The 27299-nt window shown below is 38.0% G+C and overlaps 1 protein-coding gene across 2 annotated transcripts in view; it reads left to right on the forward strand.

Moving 5' to 3' along the window:
• Positions 1-27299, forward strand: part of KDM5B (lysine demethylase 5B) — an 80943-nt gene that overhangs the window by 37594 nt on the left and 16050 nt on the right. For both annotated transcript variants that reach the window (XM_027610957.2, XM_027610958.2), the window contains exons 5-20: positions 1292-1426; positions 3239-3335; positions 4535-4644; positions 7171-7329; positions 7786-7905; positions 9387-9545; positions 11197-11378; positions 12639-12801; positions 16186-16305; positions 17334-17528; positions 20778-20959; positions 21116-21240; positions 22386-22536; positions 22693-22807; positions 23224-23579; positions 24627-24765. In XM_027610957.2, the coding sequence (XP_027466758.2) occupies positions 1292-1426; positions 3239-3335; positions 4535-4644; positions 7171-7329; positions 7786-7905; positions 9387-9545; positions 11197-11378; positions 12639-12801; positions 16186-16305; positions 17334-17528; positions 20778-20959; positions 21116-21240; positions 22386-22536; positions 22693-22807; positions 23224-23579; positions 24627-24765 (2508 nt within the window). The remainder of the gene's footprint in view (positions 1-1291; positions 1427-3238; positions 3336-4534; positions 4645-7170; positions 7330-7785; positions 7906-9386; positions 9546-11196; positions 11379-12638; positions 12802-16185; positions 16306-17333; positions 17529-20777; positions 20960-21115; positions 21241-22385; positions 22537-22692; positions 22808-23223; positions 23580-24626; positions 24766-27299) is intronic.

Genomic DNA, 27299 nt, shown 5'->3' on the forward strand with positions numbered 1-27299 from the left:
CTGCATGCCTTCATTAAATATACTCTAAATGCTTAATTTGAGGACTTGTTACAGAATGGAGGGTGGTATTCCATACTAATTTTGTTAACATCTCCAGACAAATCGATGTATGAATTTAATTAAAATGAGCAAAATATTTAATATATATAGGTTGTTGTACCAGTTGTAGATTTATTTACTTGTTTAGAATATCAGGTAATCTGTATCAGTTTTTTTTATAGTGTATTCTATTTTCTAAATGTTAGAAACAGGTTTTGTTAGATGATTACTCTGCTTTTGTTATTCTTGTTTTCCCCCCTATTCTCTGAATTCTTTCTGCAGTTGTTAGGAGGAAGGAGCCAGTAGTGAGACTATATAGTAGTAGTGGTACCCGTAGAGGCAGGAGTTCTAGAAGGGTATTATTTTACTGTGTCTTACTCTAGCATCAATGATATCTCATACCTGAAGTGGTTACAATTTGGAACCTGCTTTTAAAAATGCTGCTTGTGATACTTGTGGGTCCTATTACGAAGAAGTGTTACTTACTTAAAATTCCTATTAGATTCAGTGATAATATTTTGATGTTACCGTGTTTTGTTGTGTTGGCATTAAACACCTTCTATCAGCAAGCCCTAGAATCAAACTAAAAAATAATCAAAGCAAGAGGAAACTCTTGTCTGATCAGAACTGGAAGTTATTGCTGTGGGCTACCTATTAGCCTTTGTCTCGTGAATTAGACCTTGTAGGAATATGTTGAAGTAAGTGAAAGCACTGATAAGGGAGAACACTTCAGTCAAATTACCTGTTTTCTCAATTCAGTTGATATCTTTGATCACAGAACATTGCTAGTTATATTTGAAACTGCCGGATTCTAAAACGTAGAAAACCTGTTGGGTTCCATATTTTATGACTCTAAACACTATAAAAAATCAGATATTCTCAATATGGAAAGTTATTTTGGAAACTTACAAGGAGCCTATCTAACAGTTTGAGCCTTCAATTAATTGACAGTCGCAAGCAGGGATAATTGCAAGTGGCTCATTGGGAGTGCCTTGAGCCTGCTGTGGCCTCGTGTAACCTGATGTCATGTACAGTTAAATGAAGCAACACCATTCACCTGCTAAAAATTTTTTTAAACTCTTATATGTGTGTGTGTATATGATTGGTAACTGCAGAGCTGTGTTTATTTAGATCTTAAAAATTGCAGACCTTTTAGGTATTTATGTAAATAACTAAAATATACCTTGTAAAATACATTGAAATTCTTAAAAAAGGAAGGGAAATTGATTAATAAATTGTGTTTTATTTCTAGTGTTTGCAGAAGCCAAACCTGAGCACAGACACAAAGGACAAGGAGTACAAACCTCACGATATTCCGCAGAGGCAGTCTGTGCAGCCCTCAGAAACATGCCCCCCAGCCCGACGAGCAAAACGCATGAGAGCAGAGGTGAGAGCCTCATGAGGTTGATCAGGCAGAATTCTTGAGCACTTGTACCACTGTCAGTCTGACACTGGATTTCTCTCATGTGTGTGCTCTTCATGGTTTTGAACCTTGTTAACCTCAGAGAAGGATGCTTTTGTATTCTAGCTTTTACATTTGGGGAGACTGTATTGTCAAAGGAGTAAGGGATTGAAGAATTCTTTCTAGGTTTATGCTGCCTGGACAGACAGCTGCTTTATTAACAGAGTTAGGAAGAATAGGCATTCATTGTCATGGTGTTTGGTTTGCCTGTTACCCTCATGAAGTTAGGCAGTGTTTATTGGGGATTGAGGCTAGGGAATAGAGAACTGGGAACTTTTTTTTTTCTTCTTGAACAGAGAGGTTAGAGGATAGTGAAAGCTGTTTTTCTCAGAGTTCCTGAAAAGAAGTATGGAATTTATGGGAGACATTTATGCTAAGACAGAAAATAATTAGGCAGCATGGGGGTGGAGGCATTGAATATATAAGATGAAATGAAAGAACATGAGGGATGATCAGGAGAAGTGAACGCATGAGAAAGACAGTTTGCTTCAAGATTTTTCTGCTCTGAGAGGTTTCCCCTGGGAAAGGGAAAAGTATTTTCCTGGTTACCTTGTTTCCATACAGAGATGTGAAGGTTTGGGGTTCTTGCCTAGCTTGATGGACATATAAGTGTTAGGAATCAGTGATAATGTATTAAGAACCTCTTAGAACTGGGAAGCCTTGTTGCATTAATCAGGTATCTAAATCAGTCTCTGGTTATTAGTAATTATTGGTCAAAATGAAAAAGAAGATAGCTATTTTGTTTTCTGAGGAAATGACTATAAATAAGGGGATTATTTTTAACTTAAGTAAGTTAGAGATAGGAAAAAATTTAGTGACTCCATTTTTCTGAATTAAGATTGCCACAGAATAGGAAAATATGGTTATTCGAAGCCCATAAGCATGCTTGGATTTCATTAGTCTAAAAAATTCTTGTTTGAGCACATTTTGATCTTTAAATGTATAAGACATGCCCTGGTGCTGTGGATGTCTAGGTTTGCCTTGATGAGAGACACATAGGGTGATGATAGCACCCTGGGAGAAATTTTGTCAGCAGTGGACATCCTGAATACATATGAACAAGGGCAAAAATGAAGTGTAGTTCACAAACACTTCCCAAAGTTGTTTGCTTTATCAGTAAGTATTACCACTTTGAGAAACATTGAAAATTGAGGCTGACTTAATGATAGGAGAATCCTTAATAATTTAGTGATGTTAGAAGAGTAGCTTATAATAACAGTTTTTAATAGAAGAATTAATAGAAAATTATTATGGAAGCTGAGTTTTCTATAAATGCAAGCCAACTTTGGAAAAAGCCAGCAAACTCTTATAGGCTAATGGAATTATGATACTTATATAACTGTTAAGGATTTGGCTTAGTGATGACTGAATCAAGCATAAGGTGAGTAGATGAGAACTGGGAAGCTTCTAGGAGGAAAATCAGATCTGTTCCCAGTGGGGTAATGACACCTCCCCTGATTTGTTCCTGATACTTTGGTTCTTCCCTATTTTTTTGACCTGTGGAGATAGAAGAGTATCTAAGAGTTTTTCTAAAGAGTATTCTAAGATTTTTTTCCTTTCCTTAAATAATAGTAATTTTAAGGGTAGATCTCTCCTCTGTGGGGAGAGAGAAGCTTGTTTTGAATGTCTATTTATAAGACAATTTATAAGATTATAATCACCTTGAGATTTCCATTGGATTTTAGAAGATTTCTTTTTTAAAAGGAAATATTTATGTATATGACAACTTTTTTAAAGGCCATGAATATTAAAATAGAACCAGAAGAGACAGCAGAAGCCAGAACTCATAACCTGAGACGACGGATGGGCTGTCCAACTCCAAAATGTGAAAATGGTAAGAAAGTGTTTATCCATGGGAGGAAAGAAGTAAAAGTAAATTAGTAAAAATAAGTATTCATTTTTTAAGGAAATATTATAGCAACTATTGAATACTAGTCAGTGGGTTGGGTCTTGAAATAAAATCTTAATATGTTAATGTCCCTGTTCTCATAGTTAGTGACCAGTAGAAGTAAACAGATATGCATATTAGAAATATGATTGAGTTTTTCTCAACTGTCACTAAGTGCTATTCCGAAATTTGGTTAAATGGCATTCATTGAAAAGAAGTGATTTATGAGTAGCATAAGTTACTTTGACTGGGTATCTGTTAAGTTTATTTCAGGCATGGCAGGTAGACATGGTTTCTAAATCTGAATTTTAGTTGATAATTGCTTGGCTGGCCATTGCTTGATGTCAGTCACTGAGAGTTAAGTTCAGGACTCTAAAAAGAGAAGTCCTAAATCCTATATGGGCAGGCACATACAAAAGAAGTTATTAAAATTGGTTCTTTAGTGGTTGGTGAGTTTAGTGGAAAGGCCAACACAATGTAGTGAAAAGCAGATGGATTTTTAAAAATCTGAATCTGAATCTGAATCCTGGCCTAACCACTAAGTAGTTGTATGACCTTAGATATTTCTTGATTTCTTTTAGTGTCTTATCTTTATTTTCTTATCTTTGAAATGGATTTGTTTGCAAAAGTTTAGATAATCTATGGAAAGCATTTAGCACAGCACCTACCTACCATAGGATAGTTCATTAATTGATAGTTACTGTCTTAGCCGAAATTCTCAGTCTTTGGAACCAGGAAGTTGGGGCAGTAAGTAGTCATGGGTTATGGAGGAATACAATTGGTGAATTGTTAGTCTCTTACAGTTAAGATCAGGAGGAACCTGCTTTCATCAATATATGTCATGTCTTGGTAACATGTTAAGAAGACTGTATCTTCAGCTCCTATTTTAAAAGCCTACAAACCTGAGCAACATATCCAGAAGTGCCCACATTTAAATGGTGTGAGAGTTTGCATTTTATCATAAGCAGTCAGCACCTAGCCCTTGAACATGGTAACACTGGGTGCTGCTGCTCTTGCGTTGAAAAGAAACAAGGAAATTGTGTTTGTGTCCTGTGTGTAGCTTGGGGGAGGGAGAGGTGAGAGGTGAGGGAGCAAGGTGAGCCAAGCGTAGTACGTGAAGCGCTAACTCTGATTGCCTCTTACAGAGAAAGAAATGAAAGGCATCGTCAAGCAAGAACCCATTGAGAAGAAAGAGTACGTTGTAGAAAGCGAGAAGGAAAAACCCAAGAGCCGATCTAAAAAAACCACCAATGCTGTGAGTTGACATGTTTAAACACTTTTACCACTTTTGTGCCTTACTTAAGACTGCTAGCTTAGAGTGTCACAGTTAAAAGAACTTTCATGTCCATTTATAGTATCAGTTTCTTTTTTTTTTTAAAGATTTTATTTATTTGACAGAGAGAGACACAGCAAGAGAGGGAACACAAGCAGGGGGAGTGGGAGAGGGAGAAGCAGGCTTCCCGCTGAGCAGAGAGCCCGATGCGGGTCTTGATCCCAGGACTCTGGGATCATGATCCGAGCCGAAGGCAGACGCTTAACGACTGAGCCACCCAGGCGCCTCTATAGTATCAATTTCTAATTGAGGAAATACACAAATGCATTATGAAGGTAATAGTAACATATGGGGGGCATTCACAGCCATTTTTTGGAGTACATGCAGTTTAGAGACAAATAATGGTGAGTTGGATTATATATGAAATGTTCATAAATCACTAGATCACCTCCAGATGAGTTGAGAGCTAGATCAAAAATCAGGTTGATGTTTTCCAACCTTACAACAGGGAAGGAAAAGGAAGATAGGAAAAGGAAGGAAAGAAAAGGAGAAAGGAGTTGGGTGGAGAGGAACTAAGGACCCAACAAGAGTTGGAGGACTAGGCAGCCATTTACTCAAATGGAAACTTAAAAATAAAGCTTGAGGACATTACAGAGGATCTGGTTGCGTTTCTTCTTCTCTGTCTCCTTCTGAGAGCTCAGTGAATAGCTTGACAACAGTGCTTTTTATCGTGGAATTTGAAATTATTCCAATTAAGTGTTCTTTTCATCCCCCCCACCACCAAAAAAAAAAAAATTTACAATCAGAAAATGTTCAGAACTCCGGTTTTTATTTGCTACAACAGAAAAAGTGAGATTCCCTGATTAGTTGAATTCTTAGCTTTCCATATTATTGGGTAATGTATTAGTTTGCAAGGGCTGCCATAACAAAGTATCACAGACTAACTGGCCTAAATAACAATTTATTTTCTCATGGTTCTGGAGGCTGGAAGTCTAAGATCAAGGTGTCGGTAGGGTTGGTTTTTTTCTGAGGCCTCTCTCCTTGGCTTGTAGATGGTTGTCTCTTCCCTGTCTCCACGTGGCTTTCCTCTGTACCTGTCTATGTCCTAATCTCTTCTTCTTGAATACTAGTCAGAGTGAATTAGAGCCCACTCATTATGATCTCGTTTTACCTTAATTAATCTCTTTAAAGATCCTGGTTCCAAATATAGTCACATTCTGAGGTACTGGGGGTTAAGACATCAAGATACGAATTTTGGGGGAACAGAGTTCAGCCCATTAACAGGTAATAACTATGTATTTTTATCACTGTGTTTGGGGAACTTCTTAACCATGAGTCCTTAATTAGAATATAAAGTAATTTAATGTGGTTAATGAACTTAAACACTTTTCTTTCCTTTTAAACATTGCAAAATTGAATTTTTTCTTTATAAGTTCTACTTTTGGTTAAGCTCATAATTTATTACCAAACATGTTCTTCTTTTAGAGGATTATCATTCTCTAAGCTACTAGAAGCTAGATATCTTAGTAACAAACTTTAAAACACATAGCTGAGGGGCGCCTGGGCAGCGCACTCAGTTGAGTGTCCGACTCTTGATTTTGGTCCAGGTCGTGATCTCATGGGCTGTGGGATGGAGCCCCTCTTCTGGCTCCCGGCTCAGCCAGAGTCTCCTGAGGATTTTCTCTCTTCTCCCTCTGCCCTTCCTGTGCATGCATGTGTGCCTACTCTCTCTCTCTCAAATAAATAAACAAACAAACATATATATATATATATTTTTTTTTTAAAGAGGGTGGAGCATGAGATCTGAGATCATGTCCTGAGCCAAAATCAAGAGTTGGACGCTAACCGACTCAGCCACCCAGGCACCCCTAAATAAATAAACACACACACAGAAACAGCTGAAAAGGTTTTGAGATTAGACTTTAGTGTTGGGAATGCATTAAGCATTGTAAAGTTATCTCTTTTTTTTTTATTAAAGATTGTATTTATTTATTTGACAGAGAGAGAGAGCATGAGCAGGGGGGGAGTGGCAGGCAGAGGCAGAGGGAGAAGCAGGCTCCCCACAGAGCAGGGGGAGCCCGACTCGGGACTTGATCCCAGGACTCTGGGATCACGACCTGAGCCAAAGGCGGTCGCTTAACCAACTGAGCCAGCCAGGCACCATGTAAAGTTATCTCTTCTAAAGGGTGAAGCATTTTTATTTAAAATACCTCTTGGGGCACCTGGGATCGAGCCCCGTGTCGGGCTCCCTGCTCAGCGGGAAGTCTGCTTCTCTCTCTCCCACTCTTCCCCTGCTTGTGTTCCTGCTCTCACTGTGTCTCTCTCTCTGTCAAATACATAAATAAAATCTTTAAAAAAATAAAATAAAATACCTCTTCTGGGGGGTGATTCATCTTCATTTGAAGGATGGAAAGACTAGATTATGCCTCTATCCATTTTGTTCTTAGAATTTAACAAAATCGAGTGTAGCTCATGCTCCTTGTCCTGTACCTGTTTTCACTGCTGCAGGTGGATCTGTATGTCTGCCTCTTATGTGGCAGTGGAAATGATGAAGACCGGCTTCTCTTGTGTGACGGGTGTGATGACAGTTACCATACCTTTTGCCTGATTCCCCCTCTCCATGATGTTCCCAAGGGAGACTGGAGGTGTCCTAAGTGTTTGGCTCAGGTAAGAATTAATGGCAGAGATAGCATTAGAAAATTTCCTTCGGAATATTTTTTGTTTGCTTTTGGGTTTTCGATTAGCAGTTGGTAACAGTGAGGCTCATGAAAAAAAGTGGGCTGGACCTGACTAGGAAGGAGGTCTTGGCAGTGAGGCCCACAGCTATGCCAGGAGCTAAGAGGCAGAAAAAAATTTTTTAACTACACTTAAATTTTTTTTTCATTTAAAAAAGCATTGCATGTTCTTTGCAAAAATTCTTAGACTGAATGACTTAAAAAAGAGTATGATTTCATAATTGCTAGACAAGTTATTTTGATGTATATCCTTCCAGACGTTTTTGTATTTTAAACACTGCATACGTAATTTTACTAATCTGTTTTTTAAAAATAATATCAATAAAATATAACTATGTATCTATAAATAAAAATATTCTTTTTACTTTTTTTTTTTTCTTTTTGGCAGGAGTGTAGTAAGCCACAAGAAGCATTTGGCTTTGAACAAGCAGCCAGGGACTATACCCTCCGTACTTTTGGAGAAATGGCAGATGCGTTCAAATCTGATTATTTCAACATGCCAGTCCACGTATGTACATACATACTGCTTTGATTTGGGATTTTAATAACTTTTAGAATCTGAAGACAATTTCACTTGGCAGTTATTTTTGATAAACATTATCATACACAGTGAACCCTTTAATTTGTTTAATGGTATTGAAATTCCACAATATGTTAAAGTGCATTCTGATTTTTCACTTGTGATTTCTCTAAAGATGACCTTTTCCACACAAATCATACAGCAGCAATAATAGGATGTTAATAAAGGAAATCGTCAGGAATGCTTTCAGTTCAACAAATGTAATTTAAAGAAAACTTCACAATTTATTGACTGACTCCTATGTGCCAGTCATCATGTTTTGCATTGAGAACACATTTATATATTGTTGTAAGTTAGTATCGTAAACTTTAGGATGAGTTCATTTTAAATTCTCCTTTATGCTCTTAGAAGCATAAGACTGTTTCATTCAGCATTTAACATTCTGTCAAGTGAGTCCACCAGAATTAAATGGTTTTCTGTCCTAATTCTGGACACTTAAGCTGTGTTTTTTCTCACTTACCAACAAAGCGCTATAGCAGACACTTGACACATATAGACCTCTTTAGTTGGATTATTTTCTTGGGATGCTTACTGAGGTCAGATGAGAGTATTTATCCATTTTTTCCCCCACTTTAATGGCTGTATCATTTATGGGAACCCAACAATGTATGTGTGAACTTGTTTTTCCCTGATAGCACTAGCATAAGCTGTTTAGTTACTTAAAATGTTTGCTTACTTAAGGGGCTTATATATTCAAGTTATACTCCATTTGAATTTCAGTTCTTTTGACCCCTCATACATTGTATGATTTCCCGGTATGTTTGCTTAACCAGTCCTGGTGGTGTGCATATTTAAGGCATTTAAGTTACCTTTCTCTAGACTTGAATCAGATTAACAACAGATCCTAGACGTGCAGTCTGGTGACTTGCTGTACTACCGCACACTGCTGCAAAGTAATTGCTCTTTGTGTTCATGTTTTGCACTGTATCTTTTTCATCATGGTTGCCTGTGTTATTCTTAGCCGGGTCTAGTGCAGAGAGTGAAAGGATGGACTCAGGTAATGTGTTTGAACACATCTTGATGGATGAAGTGTCATTCAAACACAGCTATTACTGTATAATGGTCAACTAAGTTATTTATTACATTTCTCACACACAAAAACATCTCCAGGTTTTGGTTGTCAGAATTTTGCTTTTCCTTGACTTCCTTTCAGTGTAGTGGCCAGGTCGGTGATAGAGGAACATGAATTTTTAATCAGTACTTACTTTTTTAGTTATAAAATTGCTTTTAGAAAATGATATACATGTCTAAACTGCCTGGGATCAATTGTGGAACATTATGGATATAATTTTCCTTAGGGTGTTGTCCTGTGATTCCTGTCACTTAGCTAATGTCTTCAGATTGGTCATGGGCAGTTTGCGAGTGTCTGAAAACTCAGTTTTTTGTCTTCCTCATTGTTTTGTTTCCAGATGGTTCCCACAGAACTAGTTGAGAAAGAATTTTGGCGACTGGTAAGCACTATTGAAGAGGATGTCACAGTAGAATATGGAGCCGATATCGCCTCAAAAGAATTTGGCAGTGGCTTCCCTGTCCGAGATGGGAAAATCAAACTTTCACCTGAGGAGGAGGTAGGCTCTGTGAGGCACTTCTATTTCAAGCAGAGACCTGTGTTTAAAGCTAATAGTTCAGCATATCCTTATCTAAAGGGCATAGTACAGGATTAATAGCCTTACTGCAAACATACATGTAGTTGGAACTTGAGTTATTATTACTGTTTTTTTTTTAAAGACTTCATTTCTTTTTTTTTTTTAAGATTTTATTTATTTATTTGAGAGGCAGAGAATGAGAAATAGAGAGCACAAGAGGGAAGAGGGTCAGAGGGAGAAGCAGACTCCCCGCCAAGCAGGGAGCCCAATGCGGGACTTGATCCCGGGACTCCAGGATCATGACCTGAGCCGGAGGCAGTCGCTTAACCAACTGAGCCACCCAGGCGCCCCGGATTTCATTTCTTTATTTGACAGAGAGAGACCCAGTGAGAAAGGGAGCACAAGCAGGGGGGAGTGGGAGAGGGAGAGGCAGGCTTCCCGCGGAGCAGGGAGTCCAGTGCAGGGTTCAATCCCAGGGCCCTGGGATCATGACCTGAGCCGAAGGCAGACGCTTAACGACTAAGCCACCCAGGCTCCCCGGAACTTGAATTATTAATTAAAATTCTATTTGGCTGAAATAATTTATGATTACTTTCAGCACAGTTTTGATTACCAGATTATTAAAAAATTTTATTTGAGAGAGAGGGTGAGCGAGCACGAGCAGGGGAGAGAGGCAGAGGGAGAGAGATAAGCAGACTCCCTGCTGATCAGGAAGCCTGACACAGGGCTTTCGTCAGGATCCCAGGACCCTGAGATCATGACCTGAGCCAAAACCAAGAGTCGGACACTTAACTGAATGAGCCACCCAGGCACTCCTGATTACCAGATTTTTAATAATTTCAAGAAAAGTAGAGCCCACAGAAGAATTCTAGTCCCAGCTGTTCAACTACATTGTGATGATACAGGGAGATTACTTAACCTCCCTTTGCCTTCATTCTATAACTGTGGTATTACTTTCTGAAGAAAATTTGAGGGTTTGGAACCACACCTAAATTTATCTTTGAATTTTAGTGTTTGAGTCTATTATTTTCCATAATAGCAAACTTCTAGGAAGGTTTCTATTCCTATCCTAGTAGGAAATCAGATTTTTTTAAAATCTTTTTGAAATCTAACATATACATAGAAAAGTACATAATCATACGCACACCTTGATGAATTTTCACAAACTGAATACACCCATATAACCAGCACTAGAACAAGAATTAAGACATAACCAGTTATTACCAGACCTTACTCCAGAAGTTCGTCTTTTGTCCTCCCTATTTCACTACCTTCCCTGTCTCAGGACAACCACTTTCCTGACTTACAACACCATAGATTAGTTTGCCTGTTTTTGGTTTTTGAACTTGATATAAATGGACTCATACTGTGTATTTTGTCTATAGCCAACACAAGGGGGTAGCTATAGAGATACAAAAGTATATACTATATGAATCTATTTATATAAAGCTCAAAACTGAGCAGAAGTAATCTATGGGTATCTAAGAAGTTAGCATAGTAGTCTCTCCTTTTCTCCAACCCCAACCTTCTCATTTTGAAGGAGACTATTTTCAGCCAGCTTTTTGAAGCATCGAGAATCTAAAATGTTAGCATGTATAGCTAAACCTTTATACCTTTTTTGTTTCCTTTCTAGGAGTATCTTGATAGTGGCTGGAATTTGAACAATATGCCAGTGATGGAGCAGTCTGTCCTTGCTCACATTACTGCTGATATATGTGGCATGAAACTTCCTTGGTTGTATGTGGGAATGTGCTTTTCTTCATTCTGTTGGCATATTGAAGACCACTGGAGCTATTCAATTAACTACCTGCACTGGTAAGAAGTTCCACATAACCTATGAATAGTATGCAAGCTGGGTTGGAAACTTTTTAAATGTGTTTGAAGAGTAACAGACTGTTTTTTCACTACTGTTGAATCAGGCATCTTAACAAGTTAAGGCAGTGGTTTTTAAGGATCCTAGGAAATCCATAAATCCCCTAAAATTGCACACACATTATTTTTCAAGTATAACATGTTTCTGGGGAGGGGATAGACAGCTGTTAGTGAAAGAAGCCTTTACTCATGGAAAGATTAAAAAGCACTAAACATTGCTTTTACTATGGAGAAATCCCATTCTGTGGCAGTGGCAGCCCAGATACCTTTTGGAAGAGTAGGGGAATATAGGTCCCAGAGTGTCCTCCAGGTCCTTGGGATTGGCAGCTTCTGTTTTGTTGTGCTGCATTTTGGCATTATTACACATAGTAGAATGGGCTTTATCCGTGCATGAGTGCATGGAGGCAGGGTGCAGATATTCAGACTTTTTTACTTTTTAAACTCTTTAGTCAAAGCCATTTCTTCTTTCACATCTGTTTTTACCCCGTCCATTTCCTTTGCTTTTCTAAGTACGGAAATATTTGAAGATCTGTAACTCACTTAAATCCCCACACAAGGAATTTGAGGATGTACCACAAGAAAGAGAGAGTTGGGAAATATATGTGGAGCATCAGTTCTGCCTCCCTAGGCAATTGCTCCCAGCTGTAAAATGAAGATTATATTTACCATACCTCACAGGGATGTTACAGATTAATTGGTTGACAGTTTAAAGTGCTTTGAAGAATAAGAGCTCTTTAGAAATGCTAATTGCCTGATTAGTGTTTGATTTAATCTCTCCTGTCGGAATGGACAAGGGAAAGGGAAGATGGAGAGTTGCCGTCCCTTGTCAATTGCTCTAAGAAATTGTGGTAACCACATATCCTGTAGCTAACATGATATCTTATATTCTTAAAAATTCTAGATATTTCCATTTTCTAAAAAGTCAGATAAAAATGGGAGGGAGGAGGGGGGACCTCAGATGGAAAGTCTTGTACTTAGACTCCATACTTGAAGGGGGAGAATGCATCACATATGTTCAGATCACATTTCTAATGACACTTAATTCAGTTTGAACCTTTGTAGCATAATCGTACAAAGCAGGGCCTGAAAAATATGACTTGTTAACCATTTTGTTTGTGTTAGTGTTGCAGACTGATTTTTTCTAATGAAATTTCATGTTTATATATTTCCTGAGATTGATATATTTTTACAATCTGTTTCTAGGGGTGAGCCAAAAACCTGGTATGGAGTCCCAGGGTATGCTGCCGAGCAGCTAGAAAATGTAATGAAGAAACTAGCTCCAGAGCTCTTTGTGTCCCAGCCAGATCTTCTCCATCAGCTTGTGACCATCATGAACCCCAATACCCTGATGACTCATGAAGTGCCTGTATGTTCTGGGTCAATCCTCCTGTATTGAGGCTTAATTCACCACTTCTCTTCCCTGTTACTCAGTTTTTTATGAAGTTGATTTTGGTTATGTGTGTTCCATACCATAACTGGATAGCAGAAACAGCTGTTAGGTGGAATTTGATACTGTATTGCAATAAGCCAGTAGGACTGAATCCTCAGACACCATAAAAACTAATTTGTTGCAGCTAATAACTAGGTTGCTAAGCAGCCATATTTTGCAAATAATATGTGTGATGCTTTTTTTTTTTTTCAGTGTCTAATTTAGGCTTTCTAAACTATAATTTTTCTTTATAACTTCAGTCTTTCAATGCAACAAAACAAAAACCTTAATGTTATTTGTTTGTATAAAATACTATGAAAATGTCTAGGTTCTGTTACAATTAGATCTAAACTCTAATGTCAGAATCCTTCATACTCTGTCCATACTTAAAAAAATAATTTATGGAATCTACATGAACTTAATTTTGAATGATAAACTGAAATGATTTACATGCTTGGTGATACTGGTTATATTATACCTCCACCCCTAATTAATCTTGCTTATTTATTTATTTATTTTTAAGATTTTATTTATTTATTTGAGAGAGAGAGAGTGCACAAGTGGGGGGGAGGAGCAGAGGGAGAGGGAGAAGCAGACTCCCCAATAAGTCGGGAGCCCCAACATGGGGGGCTCCATCCCAGGACCCTGAGATCATGACCTGAGCCAAAGGCAGCCGCCTAGCCAACTGAGGCACCCAGGTGCCCCTAAAGAGAAAATTAATTTCAAGCTCTTGAGCTTGGATTTAAGGGTATCTAGACTGAAATGTGCTGTTGGTGATACTGCCTCTGAGGTTGCTATACAAAGTGACACTTATTTGTATACTGGCTTCCTGTTGGAGAATGCTCTGAAGATATTTTGGGAGGCCAGACTGAAATGTGTGAAGTTGAGGGGTCCATCTCAGTTAGCTAAGTCAAATGTAAATGATACATTTACTGTGCTAAAGTGAATACCTAATGTTGCTGTGACCTAAATTTCATGCTTTGGGGTTCATAGGCTAGTAAATGGGGGCAGATGGAAAGGATTTTTCTTTGAGGGATAATTATTCATGGACAGTAGCTTAGAAAATAATGACCAGTAACTACAAAAATGTCACCATCTCCTCATTGGTATTTTCCACATTGATTTTTTTCCCCCTCATATTGATTGATGTTTCTGATTTGTTATGAGTAACTTGCCCTAAATGGGAACTCTGGCCATGGATCTCAGTTATTAAACTGAGGAACCTTTGGGGCTTGATTCTGGACCACAGAGATGAGTGAACCTGTGCATCTGGGGACTCATAGTTTAAGGGAAAAAAGGCAGATAATGTTTATACAGATAATGGCATGGTGGTGTGGTTTGACAGTGGTATCAACTAGGAGACTGACCCGTTAACTCTATGGAGAATTAGAAAGGACCCATAATGACCGTTTGAACTAAAACTTGGAGCTCTGATAAGGAATATTTTTGGCAGATTTGGGGTAGAGGGGAGGAAGTACTCAGTAGAAGGGATTGTGCTCATGTGGTGTAGGTAGTGGTCTCCAAACTTCTGACTACATCTAAACCCTGAATGGCAGGTTACAACACATGTGGCTGATCCTCATCCCCAGAGTTTCTTGTTTTGTTGGTCTGGGTGGTGCTCAAGAACTTGCATTTTCAACAAGTTCCCAGTTGGTGTTGATACTGGTAGTCCGGGAACTACATTTTGGACAACCACTGATGGAGAGAGAAATATTGAAAAGATACTTAATTTTATTCTTTCATGGTTCAGTCTGAGGATTTGTGTGCCTGGAGGAGTATAGTCTTTTTAAATTAAAACTTTATTGAAGTACAGTTGACACATATCATTAGTTTCAGTTGTACATCATAGTGATTTGACAGTTCTATACATTGCGAAATGCTCACCACAGTAAGTGTAGTTATCATCTGTCACCATACAAAGTTATTATTGATTATATTCCCTATGCTGTACTTTCATCCTTGAGACTTATTTTTATTATTTTTTTTATAACTGGAAGTTTGTACCCCTTAATCCCCCACCCCCTCCCTTCTGGCAACCACCAGTTTGCTCTCTGTGTTTATTAGTCTGTTTCTGGTTTTGTTTATTTGTTTTGTTGTGGTAGATTCCACTTAGAAATCATGGTATTTTTCTTTGCCATATTTCACTTAGCATAATATAATACTTTCTGGGTCCATCCATGTTGTGAATGGCAAGATTTCTTTCTTTCTTTCTTTTTTTAATGGCCGAGTAATAATTCCATTCTGTATTTATTACCACATCTTTATTCATTCATCTGTCGATAGACACTTAATGTTACTTCTATATCTTGGCCGTTGTAAATACTGCTGCATTGAACACAGGGGTGCACATATTTCCACAGTGGCTGCACCGATTTACATTCCCACCAGCAGTGTACGAAGGTTCCCTTTTCTCCACATTCTCGCGAAGACTTGTCTTTTTTTGATATTAGCCATTCTAATGTGAGATGATCTCTCACTGTGGTTTTGATTTGCATTTTCCTGATGATTAGTGAAGTTGAGCATCTTTTCATGTACCTGTTGGCCATCTGTATATCTTCTTTGGCAAGATGTCTGTTCAGGTCTATTTTTTAATTGGATTATTTATCTATTTATTTATTTTTGGTGTTGAGTTGTAGGAGTTCTTTATTCTGGATATTAATCCCCTATTGGATGTATCATTTGCAAATGTCTTCTCCCATTCAGTAGCTTGCCTTTTCATTTTTATTGATGGTTTCCTTTGCTGTTCAACAACTTTTTAGCTTGCTGTAGTCCCAATAGTTTATTTTTGCTTGTTTCCCTTGCCTAAGACCTGTCCAGGAAAATTTTGCTAAGGCTAATGTCCAAGAGATTGCTGCCTTATTACAGATGTTTTTTGAGTGGGTGGTGGGAAAAGGGGACTTGCTGGAGGGAGGGAAGTTTGAGGCCTAAATCAAGATCTCTTTATGGGATGATATACTTGAAGAACAGTGGAATTTCATTAATTGGTGGTAGGAGATGCTGTTTTGGTATAATAATATTAGAATATTCTTAATTGTAGTTATATTTAGATGTGTCCTAATCCTGAGTATAGCTAAATTTTTGTAGTAAAATCCTAGTAAAAGCCATGTTTTCTGTTCAGGTACTAATCAACCCTCATAATCTGGGATGCTACTCCATCTTGTGGCAGAATTGAGTAGCTCTCTGATTATTTTACCGTAATTCTTTTGGTTAGCTCACTTTTAATTGGAAGAAAGCTTCCCTTTCTGGAGAATCATCTGATAGTCTGTGTCCAGATTGTCTTTCATGAATGTCATTAAAGATCCCCAATTTCTGTCTCTTTAGGTTTACCGAACTAATCAGTGTGCTGGGGAGTTTGTGATTACATTTCCAAGAGCCTACCACAGTGGTTTTAATCAAGGTTTTAATTTTGCTGAGGCTGTTAACTTCTGCACTGTTGATTGGGTATGTAATTATGACTTAGTGAGCCTTTTCAAATGTATTGTTTTCCTGCAGAAATGGCATATACTACTTTAAATCTTTCACGTGTGGTTGCTTAAACCTGTTGCTCCTCAAATGGCTGGTCTACAAATTGCTTACCATCCACAGTGGGATAAAGCACTTGGCACCACACTGTAAATCAAGCCTGTACTAACTAAGCACACTGCTCAGTTCAGCTGATAAGTTTTTCTTCTGTAAAAGTTTGGCTTGATGAATAAATGAGTGTTGACTTACATTTTGGGCAAAATTCAGTATTGTTGCAAACTCCTAACAAAGAGTTCTATCTTAAGACTATACAACACTAGCTTAAATTATCTACAACACAGCAATTTTTAATGATGCATTTGGTTTTAGTTGTAAAATAGAATTTTTATATTAGTATTAATACTTTTCATTTACATAAAAAGATTTAGTTTAAGTATGTGATGTTAAATCTAATGAATTATAACCTTGTTTCAGTGCTTTACTGAGTAATAGTACTAGCTGTATCTAAAATTATTTTCCATTATGTAGTTTGGAGCATCATTGTTCCCTGAAGTAGGTTTAACCACACCAGTTCAGCATAGTTGTTTCAGGAAATGTATAAATTCACATGTCCATTTAGATTGTACATTGTTCTGGACATTAATACATTGTTAATATATTGGGTTTTTTAAAAGTGTCTTTATTTAATTAATCTCTACACCCATTGTGGGGCTGAAACTCAGATCCGAAGATCAAGAGTTGCATGCTCTTTTGACTGAGCCAGCCAGGCACCACCCACCGTACATTGGGTTTTTTAAACTGCTTTTTAATTAAGGTACCTAATGTGCCAGATCCTTGAGATGCAAAGATTAAAAAAGGTGCAACGCCTCTTACAATCTGGCTATAGGGTTGATATATGTATTATGACCCAGAATATGACCTTTGGTAATTTGATAATGGTCAGAAGTCTTTGGAAATAGGAAGGAGAAAGATGAATGTCACATATTATCCTCTGTCTTTTGACACAGCTACCATTAGGCCGACAGTGTGTGGAGCATTATCGCTTGCTTCACCGCTATTGTGTATTTTCCCATGACGAGATGATTTGCAAGATGGCTTCCAAGGCTGATGTACTAGATGTCGTAGTGGCTTCAACTGTTCAGAAAGACATGGCCATTATGATTGAGGATGAGAAGGCTTTAAGAGAAACTGTCCGTAAATTGGTAAGGTTTCTGGAATCCCAGTTGCATGTCTCTGGGTATTACTTAGTAAAATTCTTACACATGTTAATTCCATTTTAAGAAGTCTTTTCTTAGGCTAATTTCCTTTAAGACTCATTCTCATAGATGTGTGTTAATATCTCATTGTGGTTTTAATTTTCTCTAATGGCCACTCATTTACTGAACACCCAATCATGTATGTACATATTTACTCTTTGTACATGTATCTCTTTGGTGAACTATCTGCGCAGATATTTTCCCTCACCCCCTTTTTTATTGGATTGTTGTGAGATTTCCATTCATTCTGTATACCAGTCCTTTATCAGAGAAGTGTTCTGCAAATATTTTTTCCAGTCAGTGGCTTACTTTTTCAGTCTCAGAGCACTGTCTTTCTGATAGCAGAAGTTTTTAATTTTGATGAAGTTCAATTAAGCAGTTTCTTTTATGCATCTTTTGGGGGGGGGGAGGGCAGAAGGAAAGGGAGAGAATCTCAAGCAGAGTCACCGCTGAGGTGGGCCTCGATCTCACCACCCTGAGATCACAACCTGAACTGATGAGTCAGATGTTTGACCGACTAAACCACCCCTTTGTCTTTATGTTCTTAAGAAATCTTACCTAACCCAAAGTCACAAAGACGTTCTCCTGTTAGTCATCTAGAACTTTTAGTTTTAGGTTTTACATGTAAATCTTTAATCCATCTCAGGTAATTTTTATTTATGGTGCAAGGTGTGCGTTGAAATTATTCTTTTTTTGCTTGCATATGGATTTCTTATTGTTTCAGCACCATTTCTTGAGAATAATGTTCTTTTTCCATTGAAATGCCCTGGCACCTTTGTTTTGAAGTCATTTCCCCACACATATATATATGGGTCTATTGCTAAACTTTGTTTTATTCTCTTAACCTATGCATTTATTCTTTCTCTTAACCGTATGGTCTTGATTACTCTACTTTTCTCATTTCAAAAATTGGTTTGGCTATTTTAGTTCCTTTGCTTTCCATATGAATTTGAGAATTGGTTTATAGATTTCTACCAAAAATCTTACTAGGATTTCACTGGGACGCCATTAAATCCATGAATATAGTTGCGAGAATTGATATCTTAACAGTGTTGAGTCTTCCAATTCATGGACATAGCATATCCACCATTTATTTAGGTCTTCTTGAGTTCTTTCATTATTTTGTAGATTGTAGCACACAGATCTTACACATATTTTCTTGGGTTTAAAATGATGTACTTTATGTTTTTTTTTTTTTTAAAGATTTTATTTATTTGAGAGAGAGGGAATGAGAGACAGAGAGCACGAGAGGGAAGAGGGTCAGAGGGAGAAGCAGACTCCCCGCCGAGCAGGGAGCCCGATGCGGGACTCGATCCCGGGACTCCAGGATCATGACCTGAGCCGAAGGCAGTCGCCTAACCAACTGAGCCACCCAGGCGCCCTGTTTTTTGATATTATTATAAATGATACCTTAAAAATTTTTTATTTAAGTTTATTGCTAGTATTTATAAATACAATTGACTTCTGTATATTGACTTTTTATGTCCTGCAACCTTGCTAAACTCAGTAGTTCTATTGGCTTTTTTTAGATTGTTTTGGGACAGTGGTATCTGCAAATAGTCGTATTAACTTTTTTCTTTAAATTTTTATTGTTATGTTAATCACCATACATTACATCATTAGTTTTTGATGTAGTGTTCCATGATTCATTGTTTGTGTATAACACCCAGTGCTCTACGCAGAACGTGCCCTCTTTAATACCCATCACCAGGCTAACCCATCCGCCCCAACTTTTTTTTTTTAATGTGACTTTTTAGATAGAATCCTTGAATGTTGGCTCTCTGAAGCCTGTTACAGACCAACAGCAAGCTTATTCACCTTCCCCTGATATTTTACAGTTAGGGAAAACAATGCCCAGAGGGTTTAAGTGCCTTACTAAGGTCTTAACATCAATAATGGTAACTCATTTGTGGAACTTTGAGAATTTACAGTTTTTTTCCAGATATGGAAACCAACAAATTAAAATTGGGTGAACTGTATATGATTCATTCTCAACTAAGATCCATAAAGTTGGTCCTTATCTCATTTTAAGTAAAAATTGCAACCATTTTTATCTCGAAGTCCTTTTTAATGATCAGTTCCAGTTCATTTATTTATTTATTTATTTATATTTTAGATTTTATTTATTTGTCAGAGAGAGAGCGAGAGAGCACAAGTAGGGGGAGCGGCAGGGAGAGGGAGAAGTAGGGTCCCCTCTGAGCAGGGAGCCCGATGCAGGAGTCGATCCCAGGACCCTGGGACCATGACCTGAGCCACCCAGGCATCCCCTGATCAGTTCCGGTTTAAAACCAAAATTCATTCATTAGTGGTTTCCTTACTCTCCTCTGTCTTTGTTGGTCCATGTAATCAGCAGGAAGTAAAGTGGTCAGAATAAAACAGATGGTTCATAAATTGACTTAATCAGATTCTGGCATTCTCATGGTTGGATTTGGATCCAGTTTTGGATAAGGAGAAAAGGTGGTCAAAGCTTGATCTTTCAGTGACAAAAGGTATATCCTAGGGAGGGCTCTCTAGGTGTTACAAACTACAGTTGAAATTTACTTTTTAAGACCTCATTTTTCTTGACACTGTTTCAATTAGGAAGTGATTTATTATGGCTTTAGTGTCTTGTACATATTTCTAATATTTTCAGATAAATAATATCCCTTTAGGTAACTTAGCATGTGAAAGCTAATTGACTATTCAGCATCTTCCCATCAGTAATCCTTTCATGATAGTCTTTTCATCTTCTTTCCTTTTTATTTACTGTTGTTCTTTTTATGGATTCTCTAGCTACCAGTATTACTCTGACATCCTGTATAATATTTCCTCTGAAGTAGAAAGTATATACATTTCTTTTACTCCTTTCATCTGTACCCAGACTATGGGTAGAGCCAATTTGGAGTAGAATAAAGAGCAAATCTCAATAGTTAACAGTCCTATTAATAACTGTTTTCATACTCTGATCAAAATGGCCAAACATAAGGATCTGCCTTGTCCAAAAAGAGGTTCTTTCCAAGCAAGTGAGGTATTTTACCTTGCCCATATTTGCTAGGTCATTGTTACTTTTACGTATTTTTAATCACACACTCCTGTTTTGGTAGGGCTCCCCATACTCCCTTTTTTTTTTATTTTAAAACAACTATTGCATGTTTGTCTTGGGGGTTGGTGGATTATATTATCCTTTGGAGATCTCTAAAGTACACTTTATTCTAGGGAGTAATTGATTCGGAAAGAATGGATTTTGAGCTGTTGCCAGATGATGAGCGTCAGTGTATAAAATGTAAAACCACATGCTTCATGTCTGCCATCTCCTGTTCTTGTAAACCTGGCCTGCTTGTTTGCCTCCATCATGTAAAAGAATTGTGTTCCTGTCCTCCTTATAAATATAAACTGAGGTGAGTAGGAAGAATGGTCTTTTCCTATGGAAAACCCTAAATCCTTAATGAAAGCTCAGTGACATTTCTGTTCTAGGATTGAAATACTGAATATAAATTGTATGATTTTCTCCAAACCCAAATATCTCAAAACTAAGTCTGCTATTCTGTTTCCAGGTATAGATACACTCTGGATGATCTCTACCCCATGATGAATGCACTGAAACTTCGAGCAGAATCTTACAATGAATGGGCCCTGAATGTGAATGAAGCTTTGGAGGCAAAGATTAACAAAAAGAAAAGTATGTGGTATACAAAATGTGGCTTGCTGATTGGCAAATTGGGACTGATTGTAATGTAGCTAACGGAGTTATCAATGAACAGATTACTTGAAACAACCTGACTTTGTCCTTGTTTAGTTCCCCTGTTTAACCAGGTTTATGGAGTGTAAGCAGAGAAAATTTTAAATCCATGAGTGGATTAGGCAGATGCCCTTAGAGGAAAATCTTGATAGATGAATTGTACAAGATCATATTTTTTTTTAAAGATTTATTTATTTATTTATTTGAGAGAGAGAATGAGATAGAACATGAGGGGGGGAGGGTCAGAGGGAGAAGCAGACTCCCTGCTGAACAGGGAGCCCGATGCAGGACTCGATCCGGGACTCCAGGATCATGACCTGAGCTGAAGGCAGTCGCTCAACCAACTGAGCCACCCAGGCGCCCCAAGATCATGTTTTTAACAAAGATCATATTGTTAGGAAACGGAATAACCTTTACACCTCTTATCTCAGAAACAAAAATATTTCACGTTTTATATGGAACCTTAGAAAAACATTTTTAAAATGTTTTTTAAAATTAATATAATCCACCAACCCCCAAGACAAAGGAAGCATGTTATTAAATTAGGAGTTTCTGGTTTATCACCTTTTAGTGCTAATCAGAGTCATAGTTTCTGTCTCTTGTTATTACCTTGAATGTCAGGACTTCCTTTCCCATCACTTATAAAGTGCAGGAGAAAGGACTGGTCTATGCAACAATGAGAAGTCTACATTTGCCTTGTTTTGACAAGTCCATTGTTTTCCATCTCTGAAACATTTCCGCATTTTTTAAAATATTTTTTTAAAAGATTTTTAAAAATTATTTATTTGACACAGAGAGAGAAACAGCAAGAGAGAGAACACAAGCAGGGGGAGTGGGAGAGGGAGAAGCAGGCTTCCCACTGAGCAGGGAGCCCGATGTGGGACCTGATCCCAGGACCTTGGAATCATGACCTGAGCTGAAGGCAGATGCTTAACCAACTGAGCCCTCCAGGCGTCCCTTAAATGAACAAATTCATTAATGATCGAAAACATTGCAAATACAAAAGAAAACTCTCCTTTTGAATTTCATACCACTCATAATAAACATAATGATCACAGAAAAAATGACTTTTTCTTTATTCCTAGGCCTTGTCAGCTTTAAAGCTTTAATTGAAGAATCTGAAATGAAGAAATTCCCAGACAATGATCTTTTGCGTCACCTTCGCTTAGTCACACAGGATGCAGAGAAGTGTGCTTCTGTCGCACAGCAGCTGCTTAACGGCAAAAGGCAAACTAGGTATGTACTTCCGTTTGAGTTTGGACTCTTTGGTGACTGAACGTGAGAACCTGTTGTGACTAGTTTTTCCTTCTGTCCAGTATTCCTGTGACATTGAATCTGAGAATGGTGAATATATCATATTCTCATGGCTTTTTTGGGCCCTTGTCTTTATAGATACCGATCTGGTGGAGGAAAATCCCAAAATCAGTTGACAGTGAATGAGCTCCGACAGTTTGTGACACAGCTGTATGCACTTCCATGTGTCCTCAGTCAAACACCTTTGCTAAAGGTAACTCTTAGGGATATGTGGGGAAGTACTTTGGTATTCCTCTAGTTTGTAAATAAATTCAGTGGACATGATTAAGTCATCTTGGGTGGTTAATTTGTACATTTATTTGCAGATGTTTTTAAGTGTGTGTGTGTGTGTGTGTGTGTGTGTGTGTGTGAATAAAGAACAGGCCTACAAAGGAGACATAAAGTTGGAAATTTTTACCTTAAAAGTAACCACCTGCTACTCCTTGCCGTTGGTAAAAGGTCTGTTATAGTCACTTCTTTTAGCTGTCATTTGGCTTATATATTATCTCATTTGCCCATACTATAGCTAAAATCCTATGAGATGTAAGTCACATTGAATATGTATTGAAGATTCTAAAGAATCCAATTACTGAAATTACTATTTTGATACAACAACCTGTGTTTTTTTAGGATCTCTTGAATCGTGTAGAAGATTTCCAACAGCATAGCCAGAAATTGCTCTCTGAGGAAATGCCCAGTGCTGCAGAGCTGCAAGACTTGCTAGATGTCAGCTTTGAATTTGATGTTGAACTTCCACAGCTTGCTGAGATGCGTATCCGTCTGGAGCAGGCCCGTTGGCTAGAAGAGGTGCAGCAAGCTTGCCTAGACCCCAGCTCCCTTACATTAGATGATATGAGACGTCTCATAGACCTAGGGGTGGGTCTGGCCCCATATTCAGCAGTGGAGAAAGCAATGGCCCGGCTTCAGGAACTGCTCACAGTGTCAGAGCACTGGGATGACAAAGCCAAGAGTCTTCTCAAGGCCAGGTAAAAAAACCAACTCACTTCTCTCTTCGGGAAGGTTGGGTAATACCTTCATCTTAGAGCAGTAGAGCACAGTGATTGGCATGTGACCAACGTTCAAAAGCTGCAGCTATACATGTAGAATACATGTAGAAATAGTTGAGATGTTTGGGGCTGCTTTGGAACTTGAGTAAAAGAGTATTAATTTTCTTCTTACTTTACTGATTGAGAAATGAATGATTCAAATGGAATTGCCTTTTCTAGAGTTGTTTTAATGAAATTTCTTTGGATCCCAATGATACCATCTTTGAGAGAAGAAAAAGTTTTACAAATAAGTGAAAAACTATTTTAAACCCACAGTTAATAAATAAGTTCCCAAGGAGTTCTTACTGACACCGTTCTGTAAAATGAAGATAGTGCCAGTAATTACCAACAGGAATAGGAATGTACATTTTTGCTGTTCCTTAGTAATTCAGGACACCTTACCTGTGTTCGAGAGATTTGATTGGACTCAAGTATACCATCTGAGGGGAGAAAGATCAGCCCCTCCCTCATTTTGCTTTCTAACAGATCTTCATAGGTCCAGTTGATAACATAAAGTACAAAAAAAAAATACATGGTTACAGACATTCTTTTGTAATCCTAAAATAGTGGTCATTGAGCAGAGAGCACATTTTTTGATACTATGCTTTTGGTATGTTGATACCCTAGAGAATTTAAATTTTCTTAGTGAAACGGTATGAATCTTGACAGTGTATGTAGTTCAACACGGTAAATTATCATTAAGTTACCTTCTGCAAATGAAAAGTTTGTGGTTACAGCAGCATAAAGTCAGGGATAAGTAGAACTTAAATGTTTCACTGGGTCATTTCCTTTATCTTAGACGCTCTTTAAGTTTTATGCAGACATTTGAAACTCAATTTGATATCTAGTAGTTATTGACATTTGAAAAAAATTTATTTGCTATACTGAATTTCTTTTTAAATGGTCTTTCTAGCTTACTTAGTAAACCTTAAGAAAAATGAACCACCATAAAAATTGTTAAGTAGTTCTTATATTTCATTTTTGTAGACCTCGGCATTCATTGAACAGTCTTGCTACAGCAGTTAAGGAAATTGAGGAGATCCCCGCATATCTGCCAAATGGTGCAGCTCTGAAAGACTCAGTGCAGAGAGCCAGGGACTGGCTTCAGGATGTGGAGGCCCTGCAGGTTGGTTTAAGAAAAAAATGTCTTGGGGCGCCTGGGTGCCTCAGTCGGTTAAGTATCTGCCTTTGGCTCAGGTCATGATCCCAGGGTCCTGGGATGGAGCCCCACATCGGGCTCTCTGCTCAGCGGGGAGCCTGCTTCTCCCTCTCCCTGCTGCTCCCTCTGCTTGTGCTTTCTCTCTCCATCAAATAAATAAAGAAAAGAAAAGAAAAAAGAAAAAAGTGTCTTGAGTGTATAAGTGCATCTATGAAGAGTAATAATTTAATAAAGGGTACTGTGTTGGATCACACCATGCAGATTCAGTCTTTTCGGTTGGCCAGATTAATAATTTTATTCAACCTTATGTAAATGTACTTAACCCACCTATTGTCCTGACCAGTTGGCTCAAGTATTTAAAGTTTAGATAATTCAACCAACTTTTTCTGGGAGCTTGGGATCCTCTTAACAAACTTGAGTACTTGGTTAAGGATTGAAGATAGAGGGGCGCCTGAGTGGCTCAGTCGGTTAAGCCGCTGCCTTCAGCTTGGTCATGATCCCAGGGTCCTGGGATTGAGCCCCACGTTGGGCTCCCTGCTCAGCGGAGAGCCTGCTTCTCCCTCTCCCTCTGCCTGTTGCTCTGCCTACTTGTGTGCATGCTCTCTCTCTCTGTCAAATAAAATAAAATCTTAAAAAAAAAAAAATCAAAGAGAAAGCTAAAAATGGAAGTTGTGGGGGAAAGGTAGTTTCTGATCTTTGAGTACAGTTGTCTCTTGTTGGCTTGTTAACAACTTCGAGTACAGACAATCAAGAGTAGCAGATTTAGTGAGTCTGGTTATATGATTACAAGGCGAAAGTAGGCCGGGGCCTAGAATTTTTCACCAACTAGTGACTTTTTTTTTTAATTTAAAGATTTTATTTGTGAGACAGAGAATAAAGAGAGAGAGAGAGCATGAGACGGGAGAGGGTCAGAGGGAGAACAGACTCCCTGCTGAGCAGGGAGCCCGATGCGGGACTTGACCCTGGGACTCCAGAATCATGACCTAAACCAAAGGCAGTTGCTTAACCAACTGAGTCCCCCAGGCGCCCCTCACCAAGTAGTGACTTAAAGTGCCTCCCTACCCCTACAAAAGAAATGAAACTTAACAAGTTCCAAAGTAATTTGCACTAAGTATATATGGTCCTATGTTTGATGTCCTACTTAATGACTTGCCTATACGTTAAAAAAGAGTTAGATTCAGGCACTCCTGGGTGGTTCAGTTGGTTGAGCATCTTCCTTTGACTTAGGTCAAGGAACTGGGTCCTGGGATCGAACCCCGCATTGGGCTCTCTGCTCGGTGGGGAGTGTGCTTCTTCCTCTCCCTCTGTTCCTCCCCCTGCTTGTGCTCTCTTTCTCTCCCTCTCTGTCAAATAACTAAATAAAATGTTTTTAAAAAAAATTTAAAAAAAGAGTTAAATTCACTTGTAGCATTATTAAGGTACAGACAAAAGGCACTCTGTGATTTACCCAATTGCAGCTGGATAACTTCATTTGAAAAGTGGTTGGTGGGGAGTGTCTTCCTTTATCTTTGTAATCTTTGTAAATCAGTAGGTCTTATGGACCTATTGAGAAAAAAAGATCTTTGAATTATTTAATGGGCTAGTTTTTTTAAAAATTTATCTCATCGTTGAGTCTCAAGTTCTGTTTTGTTGAAGCCATCAGATTCTAAGAATAAAAAATACCTGGTTTTCTGAATATTTGTCTAATTTTAAGTAGTGCTAATTGATTAATTTTGTTAACAAGAAATGCCAAACCAGATTTAGCCAGATGTTTGCAACAAAATATCTGGTCATCAATTCTAGTTAAAAGGGAAGAGAGAAGATACTGTTGTTTGATAAATATTATTACTTAATTAAGGGGTGACACCCCAGCTAGCCAAAGAAAAACCAAGGGAAGTATTTACTGTGTACATAAACTTCCTTAATGGGAGTTTTAGATGCAGGCTGTTGTTAATGGTGGTTGGAACTATAGTTGATTAGTTTTAGTCACAGTCCCCCTTTTTACTTATGATTGGTGGCAGCCAGAAAGGCAAGGTGAGGTCATTGCAATAAGAAGAGATGAGCATGTGAAGTCAGAAAGAGGACATATTTCTGGGTAGGCTTACTCTATTTATTTTGTAATGTGTATACTACTTAGTACTGTGTTTTCAATAGTGCCCACAAGGACAAAAAGCAAGTTTTGCTCCATTTCTGAAATAATAGCCTGGCCTTTACTTGCATCATATACTTAAGGACTAATGGAGAGATGTGACTAACAACAAGGAGCCTTTTCATATTTAGTGGATTATGTATTTTACAATGTTATTCAGTATTCTGCTTTACACATAGGAAGCATTCCATTTATTTCTAAATTAAATATTAAAGACAGCATGTAGTTTGTGAGCCACTTTTCTTAAGTGTCTAGCAGAACATTTACACAGTTACAGTTCCAATCCTGTAAGAATAAATACCAAAAACAGTGAAACATCAAGTTCCTAGTCTATATTCAGTTTTCCCCAATTTTCCCAAAAATTTCCCTTCTG

This window comes from Zalophus californianus, chromosome 10 (assembly GCF_009762305.2).
Source record: "Zalophus californianus isolate mZalCal1 chromosome 10, mZalCal1.pri.v2, whole genome shotgun sequence".
NCBI lineage: Eukaryota > Metazoa > Chordata > Mammalia > Carnivora > Otariidae > Zalophus > Zalophus californianus.